This window comes from Microtus pennsylvanicus, chromosome 6 (assembly GCF_037038515.1).
Source record: "Microtus pennsylvanicus isolate mMicPen1 chromosome 6, mMicPen1.hap1, whole genome shotgun sequence".
Classification (NCBI taxonomy): Eukaryota; Metazoa; Chordata; class Mammalia; order Rodentia; family Cricetidae; genus Microtus; species Microtus pennsylvanicus.
The window spans coordinates 37,813,322-37,840,937 of NC_134584.1; the positions used below are offsets into that span (position 1 = coordinate 37,813,322).

At 40.5% G+C, this 27,616-nt stretch overlaps 1 protein-coding gene across 3 annotated transcripts in view; it reads right to left on the bottom strand.

Moving 5' to 3' along the window:
- Positions 1-27,616, bottom strand: part of Arl15 (ARF like GTPase 15) — a 362,817-nt gene that overhangs the window by 229,461 nt on the left and 105,740 nt on the right. For all 3 annotated transcript variants that reach the window (XM_075976041.1, XM_075976043.1, XM_075976042.1), the window contains one exon: positions 9,653-9,797. In XM_075976041.1, coding sequence (XP_075832156.1) covers positions 9,653-9,797 — 145 coding nt within the window. The remainder of the gene's footprint in view (positions 1-9,652; positions 9,798-27,616) is intronic.

Sequence of the window (27,616 nt, forward strand, 5' to 3'; positions counted from 1 at the left end):
CTCCTACAGGCACTGAAATTCCCCTGCAGGAAATTTGGATGCTTGAATATATCTATCTACCTCACATGGATATTCTATGGATTAAACGGCAATGATTGTGAAATCCTGGAAACAAAAGGCCTCTGCAGATGCTCAACAGTCTGTTAGTGGTTATGTCCAAGGCAACTCTCAAGAATGGATTTTCCAGAGAGGCAGGAGGGCAGGTCCAAACTTTGAAGAAGAAAGCTACGGAACACGCCAGTAATGTTTAATTGGCTTTGATTCTTAAAAGCTGACAACAGGCAGGGACTCAAAAAAGAAGTAACATCCTAGAAAAGGCCACAGCCATATGCAAAATGCAACTTTAGACATGCATTAATCCAATAGGCAGGTAATATGGCTGTTGCTATCTTTAACTCTTTGCAGATCCTCCATAATTAACTACAAAAATATCAACTGTTCACGTTAAATAAAGTAACCAAGTAATCTTATTTATAGGCATATACATGTTTCTGCAGAATACTCATAAATGCTTTCTCCCCAGAATGAACATATGTAGCTAGATTTATACTGCAAATGCATTCAGGGTCTCCCATACTATGGTCTCCATATCATTCTTATATTCAGCTCTGGCAATTGTTGCTCAGAAAACAAAGTCTAGATCATCAATGAAGAAAACAAGAAAATGAATTTTTCATGGAAGAGAAACAGTATTTCTTTATTTTGGTTATTCTAAATATTGGCGAAGACTAAACAGCAGAGCTAAAAGGGTAACATAGCATTTCCAGTTCACAGATATCCAACCAAGAAGAAAAGAGAACCCACACTCCACGTGATTTCTCTTTACAGTGGGTTGGATGAGGTGAGGGGTTAATGACGTTAGTAGAGTCAGAAATAGTCAAATCATCAAAAACTGTCCAAGGAAGGCTTTAAGAAATCAAAGCATGGGCTAGAAAGAGTATAAAAGTCTGGGTTCAAATCCTGGCTGCATCCATTACTAGCTGTTTGATTTTACCAGGAACACCTTTCAGATTTTTTTTTTTAATGCATGTTCTTCCACATTCCAGTGTTGCTAAGGATTTTCAGCTAGTTTACCTGTTGTGGGAACCCCGATGGCACCATCAGTACACTGTCCCAAGAAGGAAGTGCAGCTAAGAACCACACTGAATACTGAACCTAGGTCTTGAACAGAGTTGTGTAGTGCTTGGAATCCTGCAGGCACCAGTGAGCAGGTAGATTCACACTGACGTGTTTACTACTAAGCTAGAGATGCTGCTTCTAACAGTGCGACATGTGTGACTAATCCACACATTTATTTTCCTTTGTGTCTATTAATAAATTGACATGAGCAACCCAAATTAGTTTTTTCAAAGCTAAACAACATTGCTTTTTTTTTTACTGGCAAAAATATTAAGATGAGTATAGAAAGCCCTTCTTGCTAGGCACTATTAATAAAACCTGGAACTTGGGAAGGAAGTGGTAACTTGCAACTGACTGGGCCCTAATAGCATGAAAATCTCCTCACACCTCAACTCTGAGTCCTCCGATTGCCTCCCTAAGAGTCTGTGCTGATGCGACAAAACACGCCCTCCCGGTGCTCCGTCTCACCAGCAGTTTCAGGACTTTGGCCTTGAATCCTCAACTACAAAATGAGCAGACTAGATTAGTTCTTTAAGATTTCCTCTAAAATTAGGATTCCATTATTTATAGTCAATACAGAGGAGGAAATAATAGCAACGGCTGAGTCCAATCTTAATGGCCTCTAGTGTTGGGCTGCAGACCTCAAGGGTAGGTCTCCCTGGGCACCATTCAAATAGCAGGATGGCCGAAGCCTAAGTTGCCCACTCATTTTTTCCTGGCATATCTAAGCTACATTAGCAAGACTGAAACCTCCCCTATGATTTAGCCCCACAAATTTTAATAAATGTATGACTTGGTAACTCTTTGGGGAAATAATTGTTTGCTTAGCCTCTCAATGTTTTGCAATCCCTAAGTCTAACAAAACCTGTAATACAGCGGAGGTGAATTTGAAAGTTTTATACAGGGCAAGCATTCCTGGAATTGTAACAGAGCTAGTTTGGGGAGGAAGGCTGGTCTATTTTTATTCATCATGCGTTATACATAAATGTTTTACTTGGGCCTGCACCCCAGATCTTCGTCTCCCCCTCCCCCCAAGCCTGCACAAATGCACTCCGATACTTGATGTGTGCTTCTGGAATTCCTGGATCCCTCTAAAGAACGACGGAAGGGAAAGGCATTCCAGAGATCTGGTGGTCTTGACCAAGACCAAAAGCATTATTTATGCCATGACAGCTTTGTGATGTTTGGACAAAAATCCAGCAAAAGTCTTCTCAATAGAATTTCAACATCATAAAAGGAAATTTAATCTACCGGCTTTTAGAAAGCACAATCCTTTCACAGATACCAAAATCTAATGTTTAACTTGTTTCTCTGGTTAACCCATGTGCAGCTAATACTGAAGTTATTTTAAACATTTCATTCAACTTCTTGAGAACTTTTTCTGCCTTCCTTTCAAACTGTCATGATCTTTGGTCACTGGCAAATTTTCAAGAGCAAAAATATATGTGTATAGGTATAGATTCAGAAAGAGACTTTCAACATTTTTTTTTTTCAACTCAAAGTACTTAGTTTTCTCTCGCTGGTTCTTGAGCTCTGTCAATACATTATTCTGAGTCTATACATCCCATTCTTCTGATTCAAAAATGGAAAACCAGTGAATAATCTACAGCTTAACTGCTACTCTTAAGAAACTAGCACTAGGTCCACAGGTAAGGTGCTGGCTCAGACAGAACTCGTAGTAGGTTCACAGGCAAGGAGCTCAACTCAGGCAGAACTAACTTGCTTTTGTTTTCAGACCTCAGGAGAAGCTGCCCAGCTTCTCTCTCTCTCAACAGCTCCTGCTTTCTGGAGGATTTCTCGGCCCTTTGAGTTTTGACAACTTAAGTATCTTTTAAAAATTATGTCAAAGCTGAAAGATGGTTGAAGTTAACGATCCAATAAAATTTGGATTCCCTTTCTTCCTGGAAAAAAAGCAGGCATGCTTGCTTTGCTGAAACTGGGTGGACCTGCCCTTCTCAGGGATTGCTATCAATTCCTAAGAAACCAGGCTTAACAAAGACCCTCTTCTTAATTGTTGAAAACAATTATTTCATCTTAATTTGATTTATATTTTCAAAATGTTACAAAACACAATAATAATCTAGAACAATAAAATTTCCTCATACCACATCAACAGAGCACATTATTATTATTATTTTACATATTCATTCCCAGTTTACATTCAAATGCATGTTTCTATAGCAGAACTTTTAAAAATGAGTGTGAATTTAATTTTTTCATTTTCTTCAACAGAAGACATATATTTCCCAATCTCAACCATTTCAATTGAGGTTCCAAATTTTACTTAACAAGCCCCCTTGCTTTAGGGCATTTGCATTGCTTTAAAGTTTTATTATACTCAAAGTTGTAAGGAATTGCCTTTAAGATATAGTTTCTTTCACATTAGTATCTTATGACAAATTGCCAGTTGCGCCTGTAGTAGGCCTGTAATGTCTATTTTTTAACATGTTGAGAATTTTTTTATAAGAAATTGATGTTGGAAATCTTACATCTTATCAGGAATTTCATAGCTTTTCATTTACAAATATTAAAAATTAAATTTATTTTCTTTCTGATGGCACTGGGGGTTGAAACTGGGGTTTGAGGCATGCTGATAAGCACTCAACTACTCAGCAAAAGGCTTAGCTCCAGACTGAAGTGTCCATGTAAAATAGACTTTGCATTCCTAGGATAGATGTAGCTTCGATATAACATTCTACTGATATGTTCTTATATTTGATATTTTAGATTTTGTTTTGAAATTTTGCATTTGTGTGCATGAAGGATGACTGACTTGTAGCCTTTTCATGACGCCATTATTGATTTTAGTATAAGGTTAATGCCGATTTTATAAAGGAAATGTTAAGCTTCCATTCCTGTTCATTTTTCTAGAACATAAAGAAAACTGGTAATTTTTTTCTTTGTCAACGCCCCCCACACACACACATACAATGTTTGACAGGATCCATCAATGATGCCAATTTGAAGTTTCCTTAATGATAATTAATATTTTTAGTATACAAAGAACTATCAGAATTCTCTACTTCTGCAAGGTTTGTCTTTCAAAGAAGTGTCCATTTCATCCAAATTATCAGACTCACTGGCAGAGAGCTGGTGTTAATATTTTTTTCTTATCCTCTGAATAGTTAAATGATGTGCATTGTGCTTTCATGGGTAAAGGACTGGCAATTTATATATTTTTAAATCCTTTCTGATCTTGGTAGCTAAGCCATGTCAATTTTATTCATCTTTTAAAAATAGAAAACAGTTTCTGGTTTCATTTATCCCTTCTATTATTAATTAGCTTCATAGGTTTTTACTTTCACCTTTATTACTTCTTTTCTTCTATTTAGAATCCAACTGATTATTTTCTTTTGTTTTCTCTTTGGAGAAGCTAAGACCACTGATTTATGGCTGGCTTGCTTACTTGCTTTCTCTTCTTTCTTAAAATTTATTTATATGTATGAATGTTTTGCTTGCTTGTCTGTGTACTGTGCACCACATGTATGTCTGGTGCTAGAAGAAGATGGCGAATCTTCTAGAACTGGAGATATGGATGGTTGTGAGGGACCATGTGGGTGCTGGGAAATTCTATACGATAACAAATGTTCTTAACCTCTGAGCAATCTCTTCAGTCCCAAGTTCTTTCTTTTCTAATACCAGGGCTCATTTCTATAAATTTCCCTCAAAATTCTGCTTTCATAGGTGGGGTAGGAAGAGAGGAGGAAGGGGAAACTGTGGTCGGGATATAAAATAAATAAATTTTTAAAAATACAAATTAAAAAAAGAGGCATATCACAAATTCTGATAAGTTGTCATTTGGTACAAGATGAATTATAGTTGCTCTTTTGAGTTCCCAAGCCAGAGGCTATCTAGAAGCAAGTTAGTTTCAAATAGTTGGAAACTGTCTCCTAAGGATGATTTTCTTAATGATTTCGAATTCAATCCTACAACACTGGCAGCCTGTCCAACACATAGTCTGGGGACCACATACAGCTCAAACCTACTTAAAACACTGTAAGATATCTGTGTGTGTAATATTTGCATGGGGGGGGGGCTCAATCAACTCCATTTTGTGGTTCCTCAGCATGAACTTTGTAGACAACAATGTTTAAGGGCTGGACAGTCTGAAAACATTTTTAGTATCACTGGAATCAATCTAAACTAACTGACATTTGTTTTATGTATTACAGTAGATAATTATTTAATTCAGTACATGTTCAAAAGTGCTTGGGAAGAATGACATCTTCTGTGGTTGGGTGAAGTGATATGTAAAAATTAACCAGACCCTGTTGGTGGGCATGTTGTTCAAGTCTGTTATAGCTAAGCGGAGTGCCGCCCTACAACTATCAATTGGTGAAAGAGAAATTTCTCATTTTAACTGTGGGTTTGTCTCCTTCACTCTATTGTTTTATCATTTTTTGTTTTGTGTATTTTGAAGATCTAGTGTTAGGTACATGAGTACTCAGCTTTCTTGATTAAAATGATCCCTTCATCACTATGAAAGAAACTTTGTTCTCTGTATTATTCTTTGCTCTGAAGTGTACATTGTCTGAGATTGATATAAACACTCTAAATTTTTGTTTTATACTATTGGACTTCTATAATCTTCTATTCATTAACTTCAAGCTATTTGTATTTATATTTAAAGTTTATTCACTAAAGTCAATACTCAGTTGACTCTTTCATTTTTTTAACTTGGTCATAATTCAGCCTTAATTGAGGAGCTTAGGTCATTTACATTTAATTGTTGTTGGTGATGTTTGAATATATTACGCTGCTACGTATGCCCAGTCTGTTCCTGCTACTCCTGTTCCCCTTTTCATTGCTGCTCTTCTTGTTTCCTGACTCGGTGATCTGCCTGATACTTTCTATGAAAACTGTTTTGTCTGTGTTGTGCTTTTCACTTTTATTTTCTAATGTTTTCATGGGAGTAACTGTTTTTCATTTGTTTTAAGAGGTTAAATCAATTCTGATTATTATACTTGGAGGAGAATCAGAAAACCTTAATCATTCATGTTCTTTCTATCCTTCCTTGAGCCCATTCAGGCTTTTCTTTATTCTCAGAATCATGAAATCTATAAAAATGCTCACGAGACCTGTTCTTATTGAAACAAATGTCATAACACTTTCTCCTTTTCTTTCTGTCCTGGAAAAAAAAAAGTTCATATGTAGTTTTTAAAATCAGCCCTTGGGAGGCAGAAGCAGGCGGATCTGTGAGTTCGGGGCCAGACTGGTCTACAAGAGCTAGTTCCAGAACAGGCTCCAAAGCTACAAAGAAATCCAGTCTTGAAACCACCACTCCCTCCCCCCCCAAAAAAGGAAAAAGAAAGAAAGAACCAAGTAGTAATGGCTAGAGTCTGTATGAATCATCACCCTTCTTACACACTGCTTCCTCACTCCCTGGGTGGCCTCCATCCTCATCATCAACTAAGACCATGCTATTGGTGTCATTGTTCATCATATTGCTACCAGAACCAAGGGCCCTTTTCTCAGACTTTCAACTTGACTTATGATTTTTTTCATTTCTTGGTTGTAACTGACTTGTATGATAGTATATAGGCATGCTTGCATTAAGATTCTTTAACAAGGGGGCTGGAGAAGATGGCTCAGAGGTTAAGAGCAGCGGTTTCTCTTCCAGAGGTTCTGAGCTCAATTTCCAGCACTCACACGGTGGCTCACAACTATCTGTAATGGGATCTGATGCCCTCTTCTGGCATCAAGTTGTACACGCAGGTAGACACATATTCATAAAATAAATAAATAAGCCTTAAAAGGGGGGAATGGTAACACATGCCTTTAATCCCAGCACTCAGGGAGGCAAAGACAGGTGGATCTCTGTGAGTTCGAGGCCAGCCTGGTTTTCTGACTCAGTTCCAGGACAGGCTCCAAAGCTACACAGAGAAACACTGCCTTGAAAACCCAAAAAGATTCTTTAACAACAACACACACGGAGGAATATATGTTTTCAAGGGTGGGGATGTTCGTCTGAGTTGTTATCTGATGCAGTGTGACTGCCTAACTTGGTAGAGGACACAAAAAAAAATACTATGTAATGGATGAAGGGAATGGAGCTAGTGCTTAGCGCCCCTTCCTTCTAATCATTATTTCTAGACCATCTCACTCAAGGTTACGTTTCAGGGGTCTCCCAGAGCTGTGCCTGACACTCTAGGTTCCTTCTAGCCTGTTATTCCAGTGTTTCAAACATTATTAGATGTCCCACTAACAACAAAACATTGGACCATCCCAAGCCAATCTTTTCAGTTTTCTTTTACTCTAAAGCTGCCTGTCATGGTTTTTCTACTTCTTTCTACAGTTTTCCCCAAGCACCAAGGTAGAACTTTGAGTCATTATTGAATTTTCTTTTCCCATCACACAATATGACTGCCACTTTTACAGTATTGATTACATGTGCTCCTAACTCACCATCCTCACGTTGGCATCTGTTGGCTCACCTCTCCATAGTACAGGTGTCCCCAACAGCTTTCTGATTCTCTAGCCTGGACAGCAGCACTTCCTACAACCCTTATGATGAACCTGGACCAGTAAGACGTTGTTGTCTCTGAACCAACTGTTTCAGATTCCAAATATCCTTTTCCCAGCAGTCATGGCTTAGAATCCTGTCAAGTCAAGAACTTTTCAAATGTAATGTTCACTCAGAAGCTTTCTTTGATGTCCCGAGCTAGAAATCACATGTTACTTCCATGCCTATACCATCAAGTACACATCACAGTATTGCAGAGTGGGACCTGGTGTATAATAAACAATCAAATGTGAACCATTTTACCACTTGAAAACTTATCTTCCCAACCCATGATAAAGTTCTTGATGGCAAGAAACTCCAAGGAGGCCTCCAAAAAGGCACTGGGCCAAGGTCAAGATAGCTATAACTCATAGACGTTTGATATCCAAAACATTAGCCAACTTGCTATCTCACTCATCAGGAAATCAGCTAGCCCAAATGCTGTGATTGGTTCCAGCAAAAGGAAAATACAAATTACCTAATAACTTAATGAAAATAAATATAGGACCCGTTAAAATTTACAAATAAATTTTAAAATTTATTTGAAGATAAGTTTTTCATTGTAATTCAAAACTGCTCTTCCAGAAATCGTGCGAGATGGTGACTGGCACGTGAAGAAGATGACACGATTTGTTGCTCTTACAGCCACTGCGGAGGAGACTTGGCTTGAAAGGAATTACGAAGCTAATGGTGTTGGTGTAACTTCACAGCACATTATTCAAAAGATTTAAAGTTCAGAGACAACCACTAAGTAGATGCTTAATCAGAAATCTGAGGTCTTTGATATCACTGAACTTCATTTGAAAACCTTCCTTGGCATTCCACCTCTGTGTCTAGCTATGTCAAAATGAATATGTCACTATACCTTACTCAGGTGATTTAAAAACAGAATATATATATATATATATATATATATATATATATATATATATATATATGATTCTTCCTTATCAAAGAAGATATTATGAGGCTCAGAGAGGGTAGTTTAGGTAAACACATTATGTAAATTAAATCTATCCTCATTTGCTTATTCATATAACAGATGGCTATATCTATGTCCAGACTTTGTGCCAACCTCTGTTTATGAATGTCAAATAAGACATGCTGTCTGCCCTTGGTAGTTTAGGAAGAGCTAAGAGGCAAAGAGGTGAACAAAGGAGTTGGCAGGCACTGACTGGAGGACTATGGAGCTGGAGGGGGGAGAGGACTAAGTGCTGTCTATAGGAAGAGGGAGCCCTGTGTCTTTGCATCAGCTCCATGTTCACCCTCTGCAAATTCACCAATAATTACTCCTAATGCCTCTCTCACCCACCCTTTACTCTAGACATATATACACATGTATTTCTTTAGAGACCCACTCTCTTTTTAAATCTGTAACTCTAAGGTCTAGAAGGTTCTTGAAATTCTCACTTTTTTTCTAACTTAGTTTTCTCTAAACCTGAGCTGAACTGATGTGAAGTTCCCGATCACCAATATTTTTCCTACTTAAGAAACCCTGGTGAATGATTTCATTACCCGCCCATCAGCTAAGCCAGAAACTGAGTCACTGTTGGCTCTTCTTCCTCTTCCAAAGCCAACTGATGACCAAGCCCTGCCAATTCTGTCAACCACTGCTCTAGTCATTCTCCGCTCTTCGTTTTTCCTTTGCCTCACCTAAGGCCTTCGTCACCTTGTGTGCTTTCACCATCATCCTCTGCCTCTGCCTCCAGCAGCGCTCCTCACAGTTCATGCCCCAAACATGGCCGGCTTCGTCCTTCTCAGACGGACATCAGCGTGTGTGGTTTCCTTGCTCATAAGACTCCGAAGTCTCTGTACACTACAGATAAGGCTCACATTTCCGAATCTGGTATAAAAAAATTGCCAAGACTTGGTCTCTCCCTTCTTATTTGTCCTCTGGCATGCCATGAGACACACTACTGAAGTGCTAGGTTATACACTGAATAGATGGGAGAGTCCACAGAAGCGCACAGGACACTGGCAAGACTGAGCGACAAGGAGGAGAGAGAGACAGATGCTCGGTACAACACCCACCTGTGGTCGACACAACGTTCTCTGGACTTTCGCTGCAGAGCTTGGACAACAGACTGCTCTTCCCAGAGCCTGTGAGGCCTATGCAAACCAAATCATATTCTGGGCGCGCAGGGGGTGGTCCCTTGCAGCAAAGCGCTCGAAAACACTGCCAGAGAGAGAATATGGAGACAGACCTTAGTGATATTTCAAACAACTATACAAATAGGCAGGAGTAAGTAAGTACCGCACGAAATTTAAGCAGGGATACGGTATCTTCAGGTGGCGACACCGGGGTCATAGATAGCACTGTGGCGAAGCAATCAACCCTCCTGTCAGCAGCCGTGAGACATGTCTATGCTGCCACCCTGCCAGCTATGGTAGGAGCACTGGGCACAGGGCTCTAACAGCATCCCCTAGTGCCACCACTTGAACCTCTCCATGAGGAAACCACGTAAAGTCAGCCTCAGACGCATCCTGTACCATACCTAGTGTGTTTTCTAAAACACCACTGTCTCAAAAGTCAGGGCCCGAGGAGTCGCTTCTGGGGAAAGGATCAGAAGACATAATATGAACTGCAGCGCATCTTAGATTAGATCCTGAGTTGGGAGGAAGAAAGTGCCATAAATGACATTATTGGGACAATAGTGAGGACTGAATATAGACTGCATATTAGATAACAGTGTTGCATAAGGTTAAATTTCCTGAATTAAATAACTGTGCTGTCATTATGTAAGGGAAAGTCGTTGTTCTGCGGAAGCACATGCTGAAGTACTTGGAGGTGAAGGGTCTTGAAATCTGCAATTAACTGGCTCAGAAACAGTCTAAGGCTCTGACTCCCTCCACCCCCATCTGGTGGGGAGTGCGATAAAGCAAGTGTGGAAAAACACGAACCAGTGAAGCCCTACAACTCCGCTCTAGTCCTGCAACTTTTATTTGGGGCAGAGGCTGCTGAGCATTGAACTCAGGGCCTTGCATATGCCGAGTTAACGATGTGCCCCTGAGCTCTTGGTCTCACTGTTCTGATGTCGATCCAGAAGCTAAGGCACCTTACATCACTAGATAATCTGTTACAGCTTAGCCTTCCGTGGCCTTTGCCAAGCTTCACTGACCTCAGAGTTCTGCACACATACAGTTTCTGAGCCATGCAAACTCATTTGGTCTTCACAGGTAAAGACAAAGGGATCCAACTTACAAGCTATCATTCACTAAGCATTTGATGTTTCAATTTACCTTATAGCCGTTTATGATGCTGACTACGAACCAGCACTCCAGAGTCCAAGATATTCGCAATATTTGATATGAACATTAATTCATACAAGAAAGAGCCTAGAAATGGAAGTTGGGAAGGAAGAGGACTCAGCTCATTTGATTGTCTGAACCCATATAGGAAAAGACCTACTAACCTTGCGCTCATTCCTCTTAGTCAGTCCTACTTGGCTTTCACACTCAAGCCTGATTATTCCTCTCCTCATTTCTAACTTCTGAACAAGTCTAGACTATATGACCTCAGAAACAGCTCTCGATTCTGTTGGCTTCTCTCTCTCCGCTTAGGCTGTGGTCACTTGGATACCAACACCCTGCCACTGCTTTTAGGAATATTTATCTTTGCCCTCTGTTTTCCACAGCACCCGCTGGGTTTGATCATAAAAACAAAATCCATTCTATATCCTTAATCTTCCTCAGCAACTTCCCCTGACCCATGGTCATAAACTCTTATCATGGTCTGTAAGGCATTCAGGCAAGGTCCAGCCAACGCTGCCAGCCTCATGTCTTCCACTGTTTCCAAGCCTTGCTGAGCATCTATCACTTGAGGCATTCCCCTGTGCTGTTCCCTCTTCCGTACTGCTGGCTTTGCCGAGTCCTCGCTCTTTGGTTTCAGCTTAACCAGCCTTTCCTCAGAGCAGCCGGCTCTGATCTGAGACTGCATTAGCAACCAATGTCAAACTCTCACAGCATGTTTGCAAATTCATCATACAGACAATCACGGTTTCGTATTCACCACCAGACTGTGGGAACCACGTGTGTCCAATTTTGTCTCATATCCCCAGTGCCTGGCAGTGGACGGGGCAAAGAAGCTACCTTCAACAAATCGCTGTTGGGTGAAGAATGAATGACATTTAAGTTTCATCTAAAAAAGAGAAAAGAAAGCACAAAGGCTAGTAGGAGGCTTGATCTATGCTTGCTGGGCTGCCTATGTTTAAAAGAAGCAGTGTCAAATAAGAGAAACCCTCGACTTTTACACTTAAATGCCAGAAGTAAGTCAAGTTCCCAAAGGACCAGTTTTGATGTGCAAGATCTATTTTCTCGGTACACTAGGGATTCTTTGTACCCCAAGTTCTCCCCCTCCCCGGTTTGTTTCAGAGGTTTTTGCTGACTTCTGGTAAACAATTTTATGATCCATATTCTACACAGACTTATTAAACTCTAATCATATTTCCTCTCTTCTTTTCAAGTCCGAGAGTCCTAATTATTTTAGGCTGCCTTCCTATGGTTACCCCTCCTACCCCTTCATCTTAGATGCTCTTTGGCCTTACTTTCGTTCCATTATGTCTTTTCCTGCAAGATTAACGACCACAACAGTAAACAGCCCTCTATGTGCCAACACATCCCAATCTGAACTCACTGGAAGACCGGCTCTCACTGTCTGCCACTCCTCTCTGTCCACACAGAAGCAAGGCCCCGAGACTTCTGATGCATCTTTCCTAAGGACAGATCTCTGGGTGGGCATATATATTTCCTTGAAGGCGGCCACTGGCTAGCAGTTGTTTACACTAAGAGGGGTCTTCTATGTTCAGCTATGACAGACTGCTCTGGTCTTTGGGGGAACAAGGAAGGATTCCATTGCTGCTCTAGAAACAAGTCCCTGGCTCACTCAGCTCCTCTTCTGTATGTAGTCCCTCTGGACCAACCAACCCCTAGAGGACAGTGCCCAGTATTGAACCAAATTACCATAAATCTTCAAGACAAAATAAAATATATGAGGCCATAGGAATGGTTCAATGAGTCAAGGTGCTTGCCACCAAGGCTAATGGCCTCAGTTCATTCTCTGGAACCCATGTGATCTGAGAGAGCTGACTTCCACAAGTTATCGTCTGACCTCTAGATGCATGCTGTGGCATGTATACACACCCTTGCAAATAAATAAATGCAATGTATAAAGCAAACTACGACCAACTGTTACATGACCTTGTTTAAATTATTCAAATCAATTTCACTCTACATATTTTGTCCCAAAGGTATACAATTTCATCTTCACGCTCTCGTTAAAATCCAGAATACAGCAACTTTATACCCAAACCCACCAATATCTATATCACCCTTTAATTGATGTCAGAAAACCTCAGACACTCTGACAAGAAAGACCATGCTATTCTGCTTCTCTTTTCTCTTGTATTTTTCCAAGTGCTGTCAGCTCCGCTCCCATGGCTCTATTCACACAGCCTACAATGTTATCCAACATGGCAATGCCCTGGGCACACCCTCACCCCTGCCCCAAATCCCCAGTTCTGTAGTCCCAAGTATTCTGATGGAACCCACACTAACTCTGAATGAAAAAAAAAGCTTCACCCTCCCAACACTCAGCCTAGGGAAACAGCATTTTAGTGAGGAAAGCCTAGACTAGCAGTTCTTACAAGAAATGTTTAAAACAAATCCCAGAATCCGAGGAATACATATGTATTGAAAATAAATGCCATGGTTAACAGAGAAAGTGTTATATTTTGAGCCAACAAAATAGAACTTTTAAGCGTGTGCCATTTCGAATCTGGAAGGAATGTTCATGCTTTTTGAGTCAGCCCCCAAACTGTTCGGGGTTTTCATTTGTTTCTTGTTTTAAAACCTAATGAAGCTTTGGATCTTATAGTCAATTTACTTAAAATTACTCACTTTGGCCTCTAGACTATACTGTACCAAAGTTCATTGTGTTTGTCTCCTACAGCAGCTCCCGCATTGTTAAGGGTAAGCCCCTTTCACTGCCGTACAATGCGAGAAACAATGCTGTCGGCAGTCCTGACAGCGAGCGGCAAACTCGGGCTTCATTCCCAGGCCAGACACTGAGGCATTGTGTGACTCTGCTCAAGCCCCATAAACCTATCCATGCTTCAGCTTCCCCATGATTAACCAGTAACATTTAACACTATCTGCCACTTCCTTTCTTCAGGAGGATGTTAGGAGGCATGAGTTCAATGCTTTAAGCTCCTAAGAAAGGCGCCAGACGGACAAATAGCTGTTCATAGTGATGCTCATTTTCCTAAGGTATCCTGGCTGCTGCTTAGCTTCCTTGGCGAGAGTCAGGCAGCCTGACACACAGCCCAGCCTGGAGCCCCTTCTATAAGCTCAGAGCAGCCGCCTCATATTCTCAACCCCACCCTAGTTCAACCCAAGTTCTGCACACAAAATCCAAGGCCCTATGAAACAGGAAACAAAGACCAGAGCAGTCTGAATCGTAATCGCACTCCCGGGGGGGCTTACCACCATCACCGTCTCCCTAGCCTAGGCTACTCTAGCCTTTTTTCACGGGCTCAGTTAGTCCTTGTTCCTTTTTGAAAGGAGGAAGGAGACCATGTGCATCAAGAATAAATTAATCAAGAACAAATAAAATTGTAGGGGGGAAATCAGGACTTGGATTATAGTCTGGTAGCCAGCCCTACAGCAAGATACTGTGGGTCTTACCGTTTTGTCCATTTCTGTTGGGGAACAGTGTTAGACATTTGGCAGACGGGGCAGTGCAGTGAAGACTTGTTGAATATCTGCATAACAAATCAGCACCAGAAAGTAGTAACGCGGCACTTAGCTATGTATTTCATCTGCACCTGAAGACTCTGGCTATCCTCCAAATCACACGCGAGTCCCTCAAACAGTGTGCACACTTGTTACTACTAGGCTCTCGGCCTCCTGAAGAAAGCAGCCCTTCTCTGTCTACTTGATGAGCCCCTATTCAACGTACTGCTCAGAGGGAAGTCTTCAACCTCCTCCCCCATTCCTGGCTGCTATGTGCACTACCGGTACTGCAGGTAACATTGCCACATGCAGTGTTTTCTATGAAATTTACTAACTGACAAAAATATTCACTCAGACCCAAGGACATATTTATTTTTGGTCTCATTACTAGTTGTAAATGAGTCTGGTTTTGCAGGTTCTGAGGGTGGCCAGGCATCAAAACAGCAAGAGAATTGCCCTGCTACCACATACTTCTGGGTGAGAGGCTCGCTGAAAAGCCTCCTGCCCTGGCATTAGCCCCATGCACTGCCAGGATTTCTTACCATCCTGTGGCATGGAATTCCCAGCCTTGTGGGACATGGCATTTGTTTCAATCAATGCTCTGTTTTTCACCATGAATACAAGATTTTATTCTGAGCATGATTCCAATTTGATTGAAGCTCTGTAGTTGCTGGAAATTTTTCTTCAGTCAGTTTCAGGTCTTCTCCCAGTCTCAGATATTGTGCAATCCACAGCTTCTTCCTTATTTAAATACAGGCCTTATCAGACCATAAAAAAACCTAATGGCTTCTATAACACACATATATATACACACATACACGGAGCTGAGTCTAGCACCCCCAAAAAAAGCTTGTTTCATGAAACATCTTCAAGTCAAGGCCATACCTTAAAAACAAGAGAAAACTCACTTCTTACTTTAGATCTATGTCTCATGAAGCCTGGCTTCCAAATCAGAAAGAAGCAGGTGGATGTTATTGCTAAAGTGTTTCTCTTTACAAACGTTACTTAAATATTTGACATGTATGCCTGTGCACCAAGTGCATGCCGGCTGCCTGTGGAGAGGGACATTCCTAAAGCTGTTGTCTTCGTTGTTTTTTTTTTTGTTGTTCTTCTTGTTGTTGCTTTCCTTCATTTTATTTGCAGTGCTGGAGATTGAACTTGGGGCTTCATAAAGTTCTTGCAATAATCAAGTACGAGCCTGTCTTCTGAAAAGGTAGCCTAATATAAAATACAAATCCATGCCAAATGTGTGGCAGGAGGTGTCTGAACTGCTTACGTTCTACAGGAGAGAGACATCGGGATCAGTACAACTGGATGCTCACATAAGGTTGAAAGAAAGAAAAAAGAAGAGGCAGCCAGTACTACTGAGCCCAAAGTATAAGTAATCTGTGTGTATCAATTCAATGATTCTGATTTCAAGACCAGACAGCAGGGGTTCAAAGAAGTCAGGTGGCTTGGCTGCCAGGAACAGGACTCTGATCCCAGAGTTGCTACAGTACAGGAGCCTCTGGAAATCTAGGTCTCTCACATCCCAGACTGGGGCATGGAGAAGCAACTTTAGTTACTCTCTCAAGGGCAACCCAGGTAAGATGAACTACCAGGGTGCTACAAAGTGGCAGGGCTGGGGCCTGAGTCAGGGCTGTTTAGCTCCTCCAGAGCTCTGGCTCATGTCCTCATGCCTCAGGAACTACTGTACCCAGAGCCAGGGACCAGACATCATAAATGGGATGTTTTAGTTGGTTTGAAGATGTTCAGAGAGCTCCGAAGACATGGCCAATTTCTTGACTGGGGAGAAAGATGTCTGGCGGAGGAGCCACAGCTCATTTTCCATCGCTCCCTGCACCATCCCCTTTACCTCTGATGTACCTTTCATTCCAGGCAAGGATGAAGAGATGCTTTCTCCGCCCATCACTTCATGGGTCTGCTCCACTCACCCTCTAAATTAGGGAACAGGGAAGGAGGAGAGGGGCTTGGCCAGTTTGTTTTGCCCTTTTTACCCTGGGGAAGGAAGCCACTTATCTGAAGAGAAGCCCATGATGGCCACAGATTTCTGATTCTATAAACGGAAACGCGTCTGTTGGACAGTGGAACAGACAGCAACAGAACAGTCTTCCTGCTACTGCCCTTAAACTATATGTGTGTGTAAATTTTGCTTTGATAAAGTAAGATAATAAGAAAAGCAAGTAAAGTTGATTGAGGGAGGCACGGGGGAACATGCATGAAAAAGTCAGGTCTCATAGAAATGCATGCAAATGCAATGACAGATGAGAAACATGCATTCTTCAAGGCAATCTCTGTCCTTAAGAAGAGAAATGAATGTCAAGCACGTCCCACAACCTTGGAAGCCTCTGGGTTCTTGCAAACAGTGAGAAGAGTGCAAGATGAAAACGGTACCGAATGCAGCCCAAACACTAAGCAGGCAGACAGAATACTGCCGCCCTTGACCACCAGACAGCTTGGGAGACTTCCCCGCGCTGCAAAGGCAATCCACGTTTTGAGGTGAAAGATCCCACTGCCCTTGAAAAGTCTAGTGAGAAAAACAATAATCTGTTTTCATAGAAGATGGGTCCAACCTTTAGGCCATGGCTAGGCTGGGAGCTCACAGATGAAGGCCCTGCTCCGGAATTGTCCCAGGGCTGGGGCTCCTGGCCAATACATCACACTGCCTCGGGACACTAAGTCTGTCTTTGCAGTCCCCCTTTGTATTTCTCAATCCACATTCCTTTTTTTGGGGTGAAATACTCCATTATTTCTGCTTTGTTCTGGGCTGTCTCCTGTCTCTGTCCCTATTAACTCGTGGCAACAAAAGAAACAAACAGAAGCAGGGGATTTCATGCTTAGTAGCTATAGACATTGGCCTCACGGCTTTGCAGAGGGCCAGACATCTGAGGCTTGAATGGAAGAGAGTGCCGCCGCCGCTGGGGCAGACCAGGGGCCCACGTGGCTCCCAGTCCACACATCAGTCATCCTTGATCGGGAGTATTCACCCGCCTGATACGGCTGTTTCAAGATTAACCAAAAGTGAGTTTTAAAACTTAGGACATGGATGGGACAACTAGATTTAAAGAGACCAATTCAAGATTCTCATATATTCCTGGCTACCCGGGGCTGTAGCTCTGCCACACTGTTCACAGATCAGGGGAATCCAAGTCAAAGAGAAAGAGGCTAAGAGACTCAGAAAGGAGGCTACGTTGGAAATACATGTGTTTCTTATTTTTAATATAGGATTTTTATCTTGTAATAGTTTGACAGGAAATCTAATTTTTAAGTATAAACTTTTATAATGACAGAATTATCTAACAAAAACAGCAGTAAAATCTCTAGGCATGGTTGTCTGTAACAGAACTCAAGCAATATACGCTTTCACAAACATCTCCCAAGCAGGGCTTCCCCTAGACCACTTTTAGAACCCATGCTATTTTTTTCCCTAAAAATACAAATTTACTTCAAGAAATACAAATTTACTTACAAGTGAAACACTAATACATTTTATATAAAACCTCTGGTTTTTTCCTCATTATATGAACAATTGTTTCTCAACAGAAAGTAGATCTTGAAAACACAAACCCACTTTAAACATTTCTTACCAAGGGCATTTTCTCTATTTCATGCATTTGGAAAGAGTCAGGTCATGAAAACATGTAAAGAGACTAGGCTCTCTTCTTCCATCAGAAGCACTGAAGTGTCACCTAAAGCTCCCTAGAAAGGAACTCCACAAAGTGCCTTCTTTGCCCTCAGACCAAGGGGCTTGCAATGCCTAAGAATAAAATAAAGTCAACAATTTAAAAAAAAACAATCTTGTAGTTCTTAACAGGAGAAACTATCCTTTTGCTTAAGTCTTTGGGCTCCATAAAAACTGAAGCTCATTCCCACATACGCCAGAGGCGTCAGTTCCTGCAGATCTGTTTACCTCGCCACCCACCTCTGCCACTCACTCCCTAAGGCTTTGGTCAGAACATTTCCACTGTCCTCAGGACAATTACGGTGTCTGCTGTCATCACCTCAGGCATTCCCACTTCCACCTCCAAAGGGCTATGATCTCTCTAAAACACAGAAAACCCTGTCCGTGACTTCAAATATTGTTATGACCATCTGTATCGGTGAGGGCAATATACAAATTCTTTACACAAGCAGACAAAGATTTTTTGATTTGGCGTTGGCTATCAATTTTGGTTCCGCGAAATGTCTGTAAATCACCTAAAACAGAATTTGACAGATAAAAGGAACCCGACAAGAATAATTCTTCATACTGGTATTTTCCGACTATATACTTGGACCACACACTCTGTTACCGGCTCCAGGTCATCTAAAGAGTCTGCTCCTCAATCCCCACCATCTTTCTCTGGCATTTTTCAAAGTTCAGCTCAGCATTCCTACCTCTTAAAACTCCCATGACCCTCAGTCTAATTTAAAAGACGTCCTTTATTTTCCGTCGGCATCTTTTCTCTTCCACTATCATAACACCCAGCGTTCTGTCAAGTTCATTTGCTGTCTGTCTTCCCCTACTGGATTTTGAGAACTTGAATGAAGTCACTAATTCAACTCTGGAACTGGATATCTGAGCCCGCATCCAATTCGCCACATGGCAGGTGTACCCCAGTAAGGGTACCACTTTGAATAGAGAATGTCAGAAAATCCTGAAATGAAGGGCTCCATCGTCACCAGGACAAGTTATTTCACTGACGGCCATCACCTAATCTAGAAAATAAGATCACCTCTCAGGATCACTGGAGTAATATACAAGGCATTATTTACCAAATGATAGCATAATGTGCAATAATTAATAGGTATCATCATTATTAAAATGAGGGTTTTTTTCACTTAGAACAGGGTTTTCCTAAAAACATTGATTTCTGTGATTACCAATCAGCATTCTTTCCATAACATATAATTAAATATAATTCATGGTTAGGCTTTATTTATACATCCATTTGATCAAAGAGCTAATATAACAGCAAATACCAATGCTGGCTAATAATAAAGGCAGTCCTTTTAGTTTGCTGAAATAGGAACAATTAAAATTGCTCATTATATAATATAATGTGAGATCATAATTTTTTTTCTCTTGCCCTAGGGAGGGAAAACTAAAAAGCAATTTTTAAACATACCAGTCTATCCTGACTATGAAACTGATTCTTTGACTATAAGTCCGCTACTAGGAAGACACAGACAAAAGGGTAAGGGCAGAGGCTTATGCGATCCCCGTGCATCCTCTAAGCGTGCTGCTTTAACTGCTGATAGAGACAAATGTTGACTCTGGTCTAGTGCTGAAGAGCCAATACAGGGAGCTAGATGTTATCTCGCCTCACACATCAGCACACGTGCCAGACAGATTCTGATTGCGAAGTCTGTTCTTGGTGATGAAAAAGGCAGAGAGCACACAGCTGCGTATCTCAGATCCACAGCTGAGCTGGCAGCAGGGGTAGTTCAAGACATCTTCTCACGTTAAAAGCTGGAATTAATCTGAGTTATTTAAAGGTGTGTTTTATTAAGGAGGCATGTTCGACTACGATCAAACATCACGCACAAAAGCTGAGCACAGATTAAGGCAGACAACTGAGATCACCTATGAACCATCAACAGATTTTCTTCGGCACCCACAAAACACCAAAACCAGACACCAATAAAAAGAAATAATTTGTTCGTGCCTCAAAAAAGTGAAAAGTAGCATGTGGACTTATATTTATGTCTTCCATGTTTTTAGTTCTCTGTTCTCTAAGTCTACAAGCCCAGATACCTTACAGACGGTAAGAGAATCTTACAGGAGACTGATGAAGGTATGAGGATATTCAGGTAAAATACAGGCTAAAGATTATCATCTCATTCTCCACATCCACAGGGGGCTGTCCAAGCATACACTCTATCAAAGGGGTTCTAAAACTAAATATGAAAACATGAGATATAAGCATCACAAGTAATTTTCCCCTGACTGCAAAGAACATATGAGCTATATATTAAAAAGATCTGGTAATTCGCAGAATGGATAAGAAGACTAAACGATCCCCATAAATCAAATAAATAAATAAATCCAAGGTTCACCACAGTGGTCACTGCTAGTTTGGCAATAAAACCTTACCAAAGACAGAAGTTGGAACCAGGAGTGGAGTATTGCTGTGATAAACCTGACCTGCTTTTGTTTGGAGGAACGTGGACTTTGGGATTTATATTAGAAAAGCAGTTGAGTGCTTTAAGTGAGGCTCAGTGCGTTACACTACTATGAACATGGCAGAGAGTGGTGCTGAGGGTGAAACTGAAAAGAACTGGAGATCTGAAGAGCACTTTGGCATCAGGCATGGAGATGCTGAGCTTGGAGTCTGCCCAGCTGGTTTTCAGTCTTGCTTTGGTCCAGTACTTCCACATGATGCTCCTTTTTGGAATGGCAATGTATCCTGTGTCATTCTATGTTGGATGTGTATTATCAATCTGCTTTTCATTTTGATTTAACAGGAGATTACAGTTAAGAGATTGCCTGAGTCTCAGAAGAGATTTTCAACTTTGGACTTTTAAACTGAGACTATTACAGGCTATGGGGACTCTTGATGCATTGCTGTGTCATGTGATGGCTATAAGCCTATGGGGGTCAGGGAGTGGAAGGTGGTAGTTTGAAAGAAAATGGCTCCCATGAGCCCATAGGGGATGTGGCACTATCAGGAGGTGTGGCCTTGTTGAAGGGAGTGGTTACAGTGGCAGGATTTGAGGTTCAGGTGCTCAAGCCACACCGTGTGGCAGTCTCTTCTCGCTCCTTCTCCAGCACCATGTCTGCTTGCATGCCACCAGTCATAATGATAAGGGCTAAACCTTTGAACTGTAAGCCAACCCCAACAAAATGCTTTCCTTTATAAGAGTTGTAGTGGTTGTGGAGTCTCTTCACAGCAAAATAAAAGCATAAGACAGCCACCTAACACTGATGGCTGGCCGGAGTCCAAATGTACCACAGACACAAGAGTAACTGTTGCTCCAGGAAGGTGCCAGAGACCATCAAACTGGCCAAGCTGGAGCCCTGGCTGCCACGGAGTCGAACCCAGCAATGAAAAGAAGGAATTCTGACTCTTAAGTTGCTAAAGTATACTATTGAATATCCAGCATTCATTTTGGGGGAAGCCCCAAACACCTTCAAGTCTACATTGTATTCTTTGATATAAGAGAGAGTCAATTTCAGAGGCATAAAATGGAAGATTTGTTTATGTTTCACTTCCACAGACATTCTGACAGAAAATGACAGTCTTGAGAATGGGAAGGCCAACCAGCTGAGTTTCAGGCAAGAGAGCAAAATGGGAGCTGGAAGACAGCATTGACTTTTTGGGCACATAGGTTTGGCCTTCTTACTCAGCTTTCCTGTTCTGTCTTCTCTTCCCCCTTTCCAAGCTCCTCTTGATATAGGATGACATTTGATAATTGCATTGTGTACCTTTCCCTTGACTGTCACATCATGCAGGAAGGAAAATGGCGCTGGTCATACAGGGAGCCCTGGCTACTACCTAGCTTTTCTCAGTTAAAAACCAACGCACAGTAGGGTAGTCTGTCTTTAAAAACATAAATATAAAATATCTTAAACTCCCCAAGGATATGTGAGTGGGCTTTAAGGCTTGCAAGCATGCATGCACGTATTTATTTACTTTAAATAAAACCATTCTGGGTTTGCACATGTCTAGCTAGTGAGTATCAAATACTGAATCCTTCACATTTCCCATTTTCCAGTTTGCAAAGCATACCATAATCATAAAACAACTGTTAAAGGAAAACTATTCATCTGGAACATGGGGAAAAACAACTCAATTGTATTTACGATATCACAAAGGGGGTAGAAATAAAGCGCCGAATTTGGCTGACACACTTCGTTTTCCCCAAAAGAATAAAATTTGAAGACTTGCAGAACTATCATAGGAAAGAAAAAATAGTGGAGCAAAAGGAATGGAAATGATTTGATCAATGGTTCTCAACATGTGAGTCATAACCCCTTTTTTAGGGTTTGCATATCAGATATTTACATTATGATTCATAACAGTAGTAAAACTACAGTTACAAAGCAGCAAAGAAATAATTTTATGGTTAAGGGTCACCACAACATAAGGAACTGTATTAAAGGACCCCAGCATTAGGAAAGTTGAGAATCATTGGATTAGGTAAGATATGTTTAAAAAAAAAAAAAAGATGGGCTAGAGAGATGACTCAGAAGTTAAGAGCACTGCTCTTCTATAGGCTCTGAGTTCAATTCCCACAACCACATGGTGGCTCACAACCATCTATAATGAGATCTGGTGCCCTCTTCAGGCGTGCAGAAATACGTGCAGGCATAACACTATATATAATAAATAAATCTTTAAAAAAAAGACATTATGCCTCATTAATGACTCTGGAAATAATTTATATAATATTCTATAAAAAGAATTATTCTGAACAGATCCTATAGCTTCCATGGCATTTCATAAACAAGAAAGAATGCTATGATTCTTTGATTTTAGTGTTAATATTAATTTTTTAGGTAAAATAAGTTTGGAAAAAAGACCCTTAAGAAAATTATTCAAGGGCAATTAGAGACAGAATTTACCAAAGGAAAAATATCCATCACTGAAAGCATATAAAAATGTATGGAGAAGATCTAGGCATTCATCAAACCACAAAAATGAAGAAAGACAGCACCCGAAAAAAAAATGCAGGAATTTTCTGCTATGAAAAAATCTGAGATAGAGTTTTAGTCTGAACAAATTCTGCATATAGTAAAATAATACTTCATTGTCACACCATCTGAAGACACAGGTATCAGGTAGAAAAATTTAAAATTGCCCCCAGATTATCTTGACCAATAGAACTTCTAAAAACCATAGCTCTCATTTCAACATTTAGAATTTTAAATTTCTTAAAATTTCCTAATACCTTCTTGGTCACAGTAATACAAGAGACAAAGTATCCTAAAGCATGTTGTCTGAAATGATGTATTTCCAAGTGTTAAATCATATACTAGTTGTTTGCCTGTAAATCTCAAACAATCGCAGAAAGGAGATGCGAATTAACAAGTCAATAAGACGACACAATCAATATAGTTTGACCAAGTGTGAAGGAGAAATAAGAATCTCATTCATCCCACAAAGCAGCTATTCAAACTTTCAAGGCCTATGGATAGGCAAAACAGAAGTGTTGAAATGGAGATCATCAGGTTAGGAGATGTGTAAAATGCTCACAGAGCAAGTCTGAGAACCTGAGTTTGGCTCTCCACACCCAAACACAAAGGAGTGTGCACTAGTACACCCATGCACGCACGCGCGCGCGTGCGCACACACACACATACACACACACATACACGCCCTCTAACAAGAATGGGGTGGGAAATCACAAGGAGTCCTGAATAGTATGATAATCTCTAACCCTGACACATGTGGCCTCAGTGGCAAAGTAAACAACACCAGAAGTTTCACTGAACCGTACCTTGACGACTTTCAAGAACCCACTATTCATTTTACTTAAGCAGACAGGAAATCAAGAGATTAAAGAAAACTAAGTACACCAAATTAAAAGGCCACTTGCTATTAGTCGTATTTAAATATTTTCCCCTTCCAGTTTTAACACAGTTCCTAAAGATGTGACACTTCCCAAGTGTTTGTCTACATAAAGCAAATCAGTGGTGTTCTGGAATGTGGCCGGGAGCACCATTATGGAATAAACACAGAGAGAGCCCCACAAGTAGTGGGGGAACAAAGGGATTCAACAAGACTCTTTCATAGGAAAGGGACAGAAGAAAACAGCAACAAACAAACAAATCCGTACATGGTTGGAGACCCTACTTAGAGCACGTCCCAGGAAGATCAGCCTAGGTGGGCTTCACGGGACTCTGACTTTAGGTCCCCACCCAGCCTCTACCAGTCTTCAGTGCTGGGAGGCTGGCCTCCACAGACTGCATCAGTGAGCACTCGTGTCCTGTGGCTTCCAGTCCCATTCAATAAAATACAGGAGAGAGGAACAAGATTGAGCTGTTCCTCCTACTTTCTTCTCCCAAGGCTGAGGAGACAGGGGGTTGTGCCACCTCACCTGCTTATCATGACAGACCCTCCCTGAGGCCCTCTCTACCAATGAGCTCCAAAAACAGCTCTTTGCTTCTTCAGGTTGCAGAATATCTGTTTACACTGTGTAAAGATGTGTCACTGTGATTGATTTAATAAAGAGCAAAATGGCCACCAGCTAGGCAGGAGAGATAGGCAGGGTTTCCCGGGAGAGAGGGGAAGTAGGGGAATCTATGCACAATTTCGCTAGCAGACTGGGAGCAAGTCAGATGTGCCATACTAAGAGGTAACAGACCCACATGGTAGAACAGAGATTTAAAACTATGGGCTGATTAAGTTATAAGAACTAGCTGGGGAAAAGCCTAAGCTAAGGTCAAGCTTTCATAATTAATAAGTCCCCAGGTCACTATTTGTGGACTTGCCAGCCAAAGATAGTCTAACAAGAAAGCTTGCTACATTTGGGACAAGGGATCTTCTTGGTACCCCGTCCACACCTTTGAAAATAGCAGTGTTACCAGCTTTAATACTTTGCATACTGCTAATTTGAAAACACAGTTTCCTGACAGAACCTAACTGGTAGCCCCTGCAGTAGCTAAAATGGGATCAAGATGACACTGAGTCGTTAGCCAGAAAGGAAGGTAGGTTTTGGAAGAATCTAGAAAGAAAGGAAGAAATTAAAACTGTGGTTATAAATTTTGGATACCCATTATTAGACATCCTTGTGAGCTAGTAATAACTGTGCCATTCTAAGGAGTCAGAGCTCACTGAAAACCACCAGGTGATCTAAATCCACATGAGATGAGCTGCAAAAGGTTGTGGTATTCTTGCTCAGAAAAGACTCTTTGTTTTGACAAATTAATGTTTAAATGACTAAAGCTGGAAGTTTAGAAACTGTTCCTTAGTCTTTATCCTATGAGTGTCATTGCTCATAAGTCTAGTGAATTATAGCGATCGCTTTCAAGGGCTTTGGTTAACATTTAACCTCATTAACAAACTGTTATATTCCATGTACAATTTTAACTAACATTTCTAAACATAGTACATTCAATTCTATTTTTAAAGCCCTTCAAACACTTCACACAGAAAATGTTTCCAAGTGCTAAATTTTTATAACCCCAGTAAACTAATACCCAACTACCCAACTGAGTGACTCTTAAGTTTTCATTTTAAGTTTTCAAACATTCTCGTGTGTGTGTGTGTGTGTGTGTGTGTGTGTGTGTGTGTGTGTATTCTCAAGTAATTGAAGAGGACAGAATAATGCAAACTTTTTTATATAATCAGTGTTAAATTGATACCAAAACCAAGCAAAGACACAAGAAAAAAAGAAAATCAATATATTTGCTATTTTGCTATTAACAATGATACAAGTACCTCAAATATACTAGCAAGTCAAATTCAATAAAAAATATATACACACACGTATACACATATACATCAGGTGGGATTTATATCTGGAATGCCACTATGGCTCACTTTATAAAAATGTACTAATATACCATACTCTTAACAGAATGAAGGACAAAACCCACATCATCACTCAATATTGCAAAATTCAATAACATTTAATAATTTAGAAATTATTAAACATACATGGAAGGAATTTCTATCAACATAAAAGTCACATGGAATCATACACATCACGGTCAAATGGGGAAAGACAGAAAACTTTTAATAAGATGAGCAGAGAAAGAGTATGTTTTCACCACTTCAATTAAACACACAACTGGAAATTATAACCAGAGCAATGAGATTTAAAAAACAAACACCAACAACAAAAAGAAAATAATTAAAAAGAACCAAAGGAATCCAGATTAAAAAGGAAGATGTAAAATTAACTGTTTGCAGATGATATCTTAAGTGTGGAAAACCCTTCACATTAGCATGAAATTAGGACAACCTCATCTGATAAGAGGTAAATATCCAGGACACCTAAAGAATTTCTAAATATGTTGTGGGATAATGTACTTGCACACTGTAAAGATTTGTCACTCATACTGATTTAATATAATGTTGATTGGCCAGTAGTAAGGCAGGAAGGATAGGTGGGGAAATCAGACTAGGAGAATTATGGGAAGAGAAAAGGCAGAGAGTGAGTCACCAGCCAGATGCAGAAGAAACAAGATGAGCATGCCTCACTGACAAAAGGTACCAAGCCATGTGGCTAAACATGGATAAGAATTATGGGTTAATTTAAGTTGTAAGAGCTAGTTGGCCTGGGCTAACAGGATAAACAGTTTATAATTAATATAAATCTCTGTGTGTTTCTTTGGAACTGAGCAACTGCAGGTCCAGCTGGAACAGAAACTTCTGTCTATATAAATCTCAACAACAAAATCCACACAATGGTGTGTGTGTGATCCCTGTAGCAATGTGGAAACTAGACACTAACTAACATCAGTCTGTTTTCACTAACTGCTTCTTCACCTTAGTTTTTCAGACAGTACCTCACTTAACCTGAGTTCCCTACCTTAGCAATACTGGTGGGTCATGGAGACCCAGGAAGCCACCTATATCTGCCCACTCTCATCCTGTGCTAGCATTACAGACAAGCATTACAACACCTAGTGAGTACTGGTGATTATAACTAAGGTCTGCATGCTTATACAGCACCAATGGAGCCATATCCACAGTCTCAACAATGCTTTAAAAATAAATAAATAAAAATAATTCCGTGGTAACAAAGAAAGGATAAAACACACAGGATTTAATCAAACTAAGGACCTAAAAGACATTCAAACACTGAGCAGGCATTTCTCCAAAGAAGTTTATAAGTGCACGAAAAGATGTTTATTACAGTCCCCTCATAAAGGCCACCCTTAATACTGCCATATTGAGTTTGAGGCTCCAACTAAAGAATTATGTGGATACAAACACACACACACACACACACACACACACACACACAAAGCTCAAGTGTTGGCAAGGATGCAGAAGTAGAGTGTACAGTACTAAGCTATCAGAGAAAATAGAATACTTTCTAAAGAAAAAAAATTGAAGAAAGAATTGCTATTTGACCTAACATGCAACCCGAGTCTATTTCAATGATATATCTGTCCATCCATGTTCACTGCAGCCTTGTTAGCAAGAGCTGAAACATGGAAGCAAACAAACCGTGAGTGCTGATAGCTGAAATTTTAAGAAAATTGCAGTCTATGCATATGATGCAATATTATTTTGTCTTTAAAAAGAAGTTCTCACCTAAGTTACAATCTGAACCAATCCTAAGATACTAATGTTCTGTGAAAGAAACCAATTTCAAAAAGACAGAAGC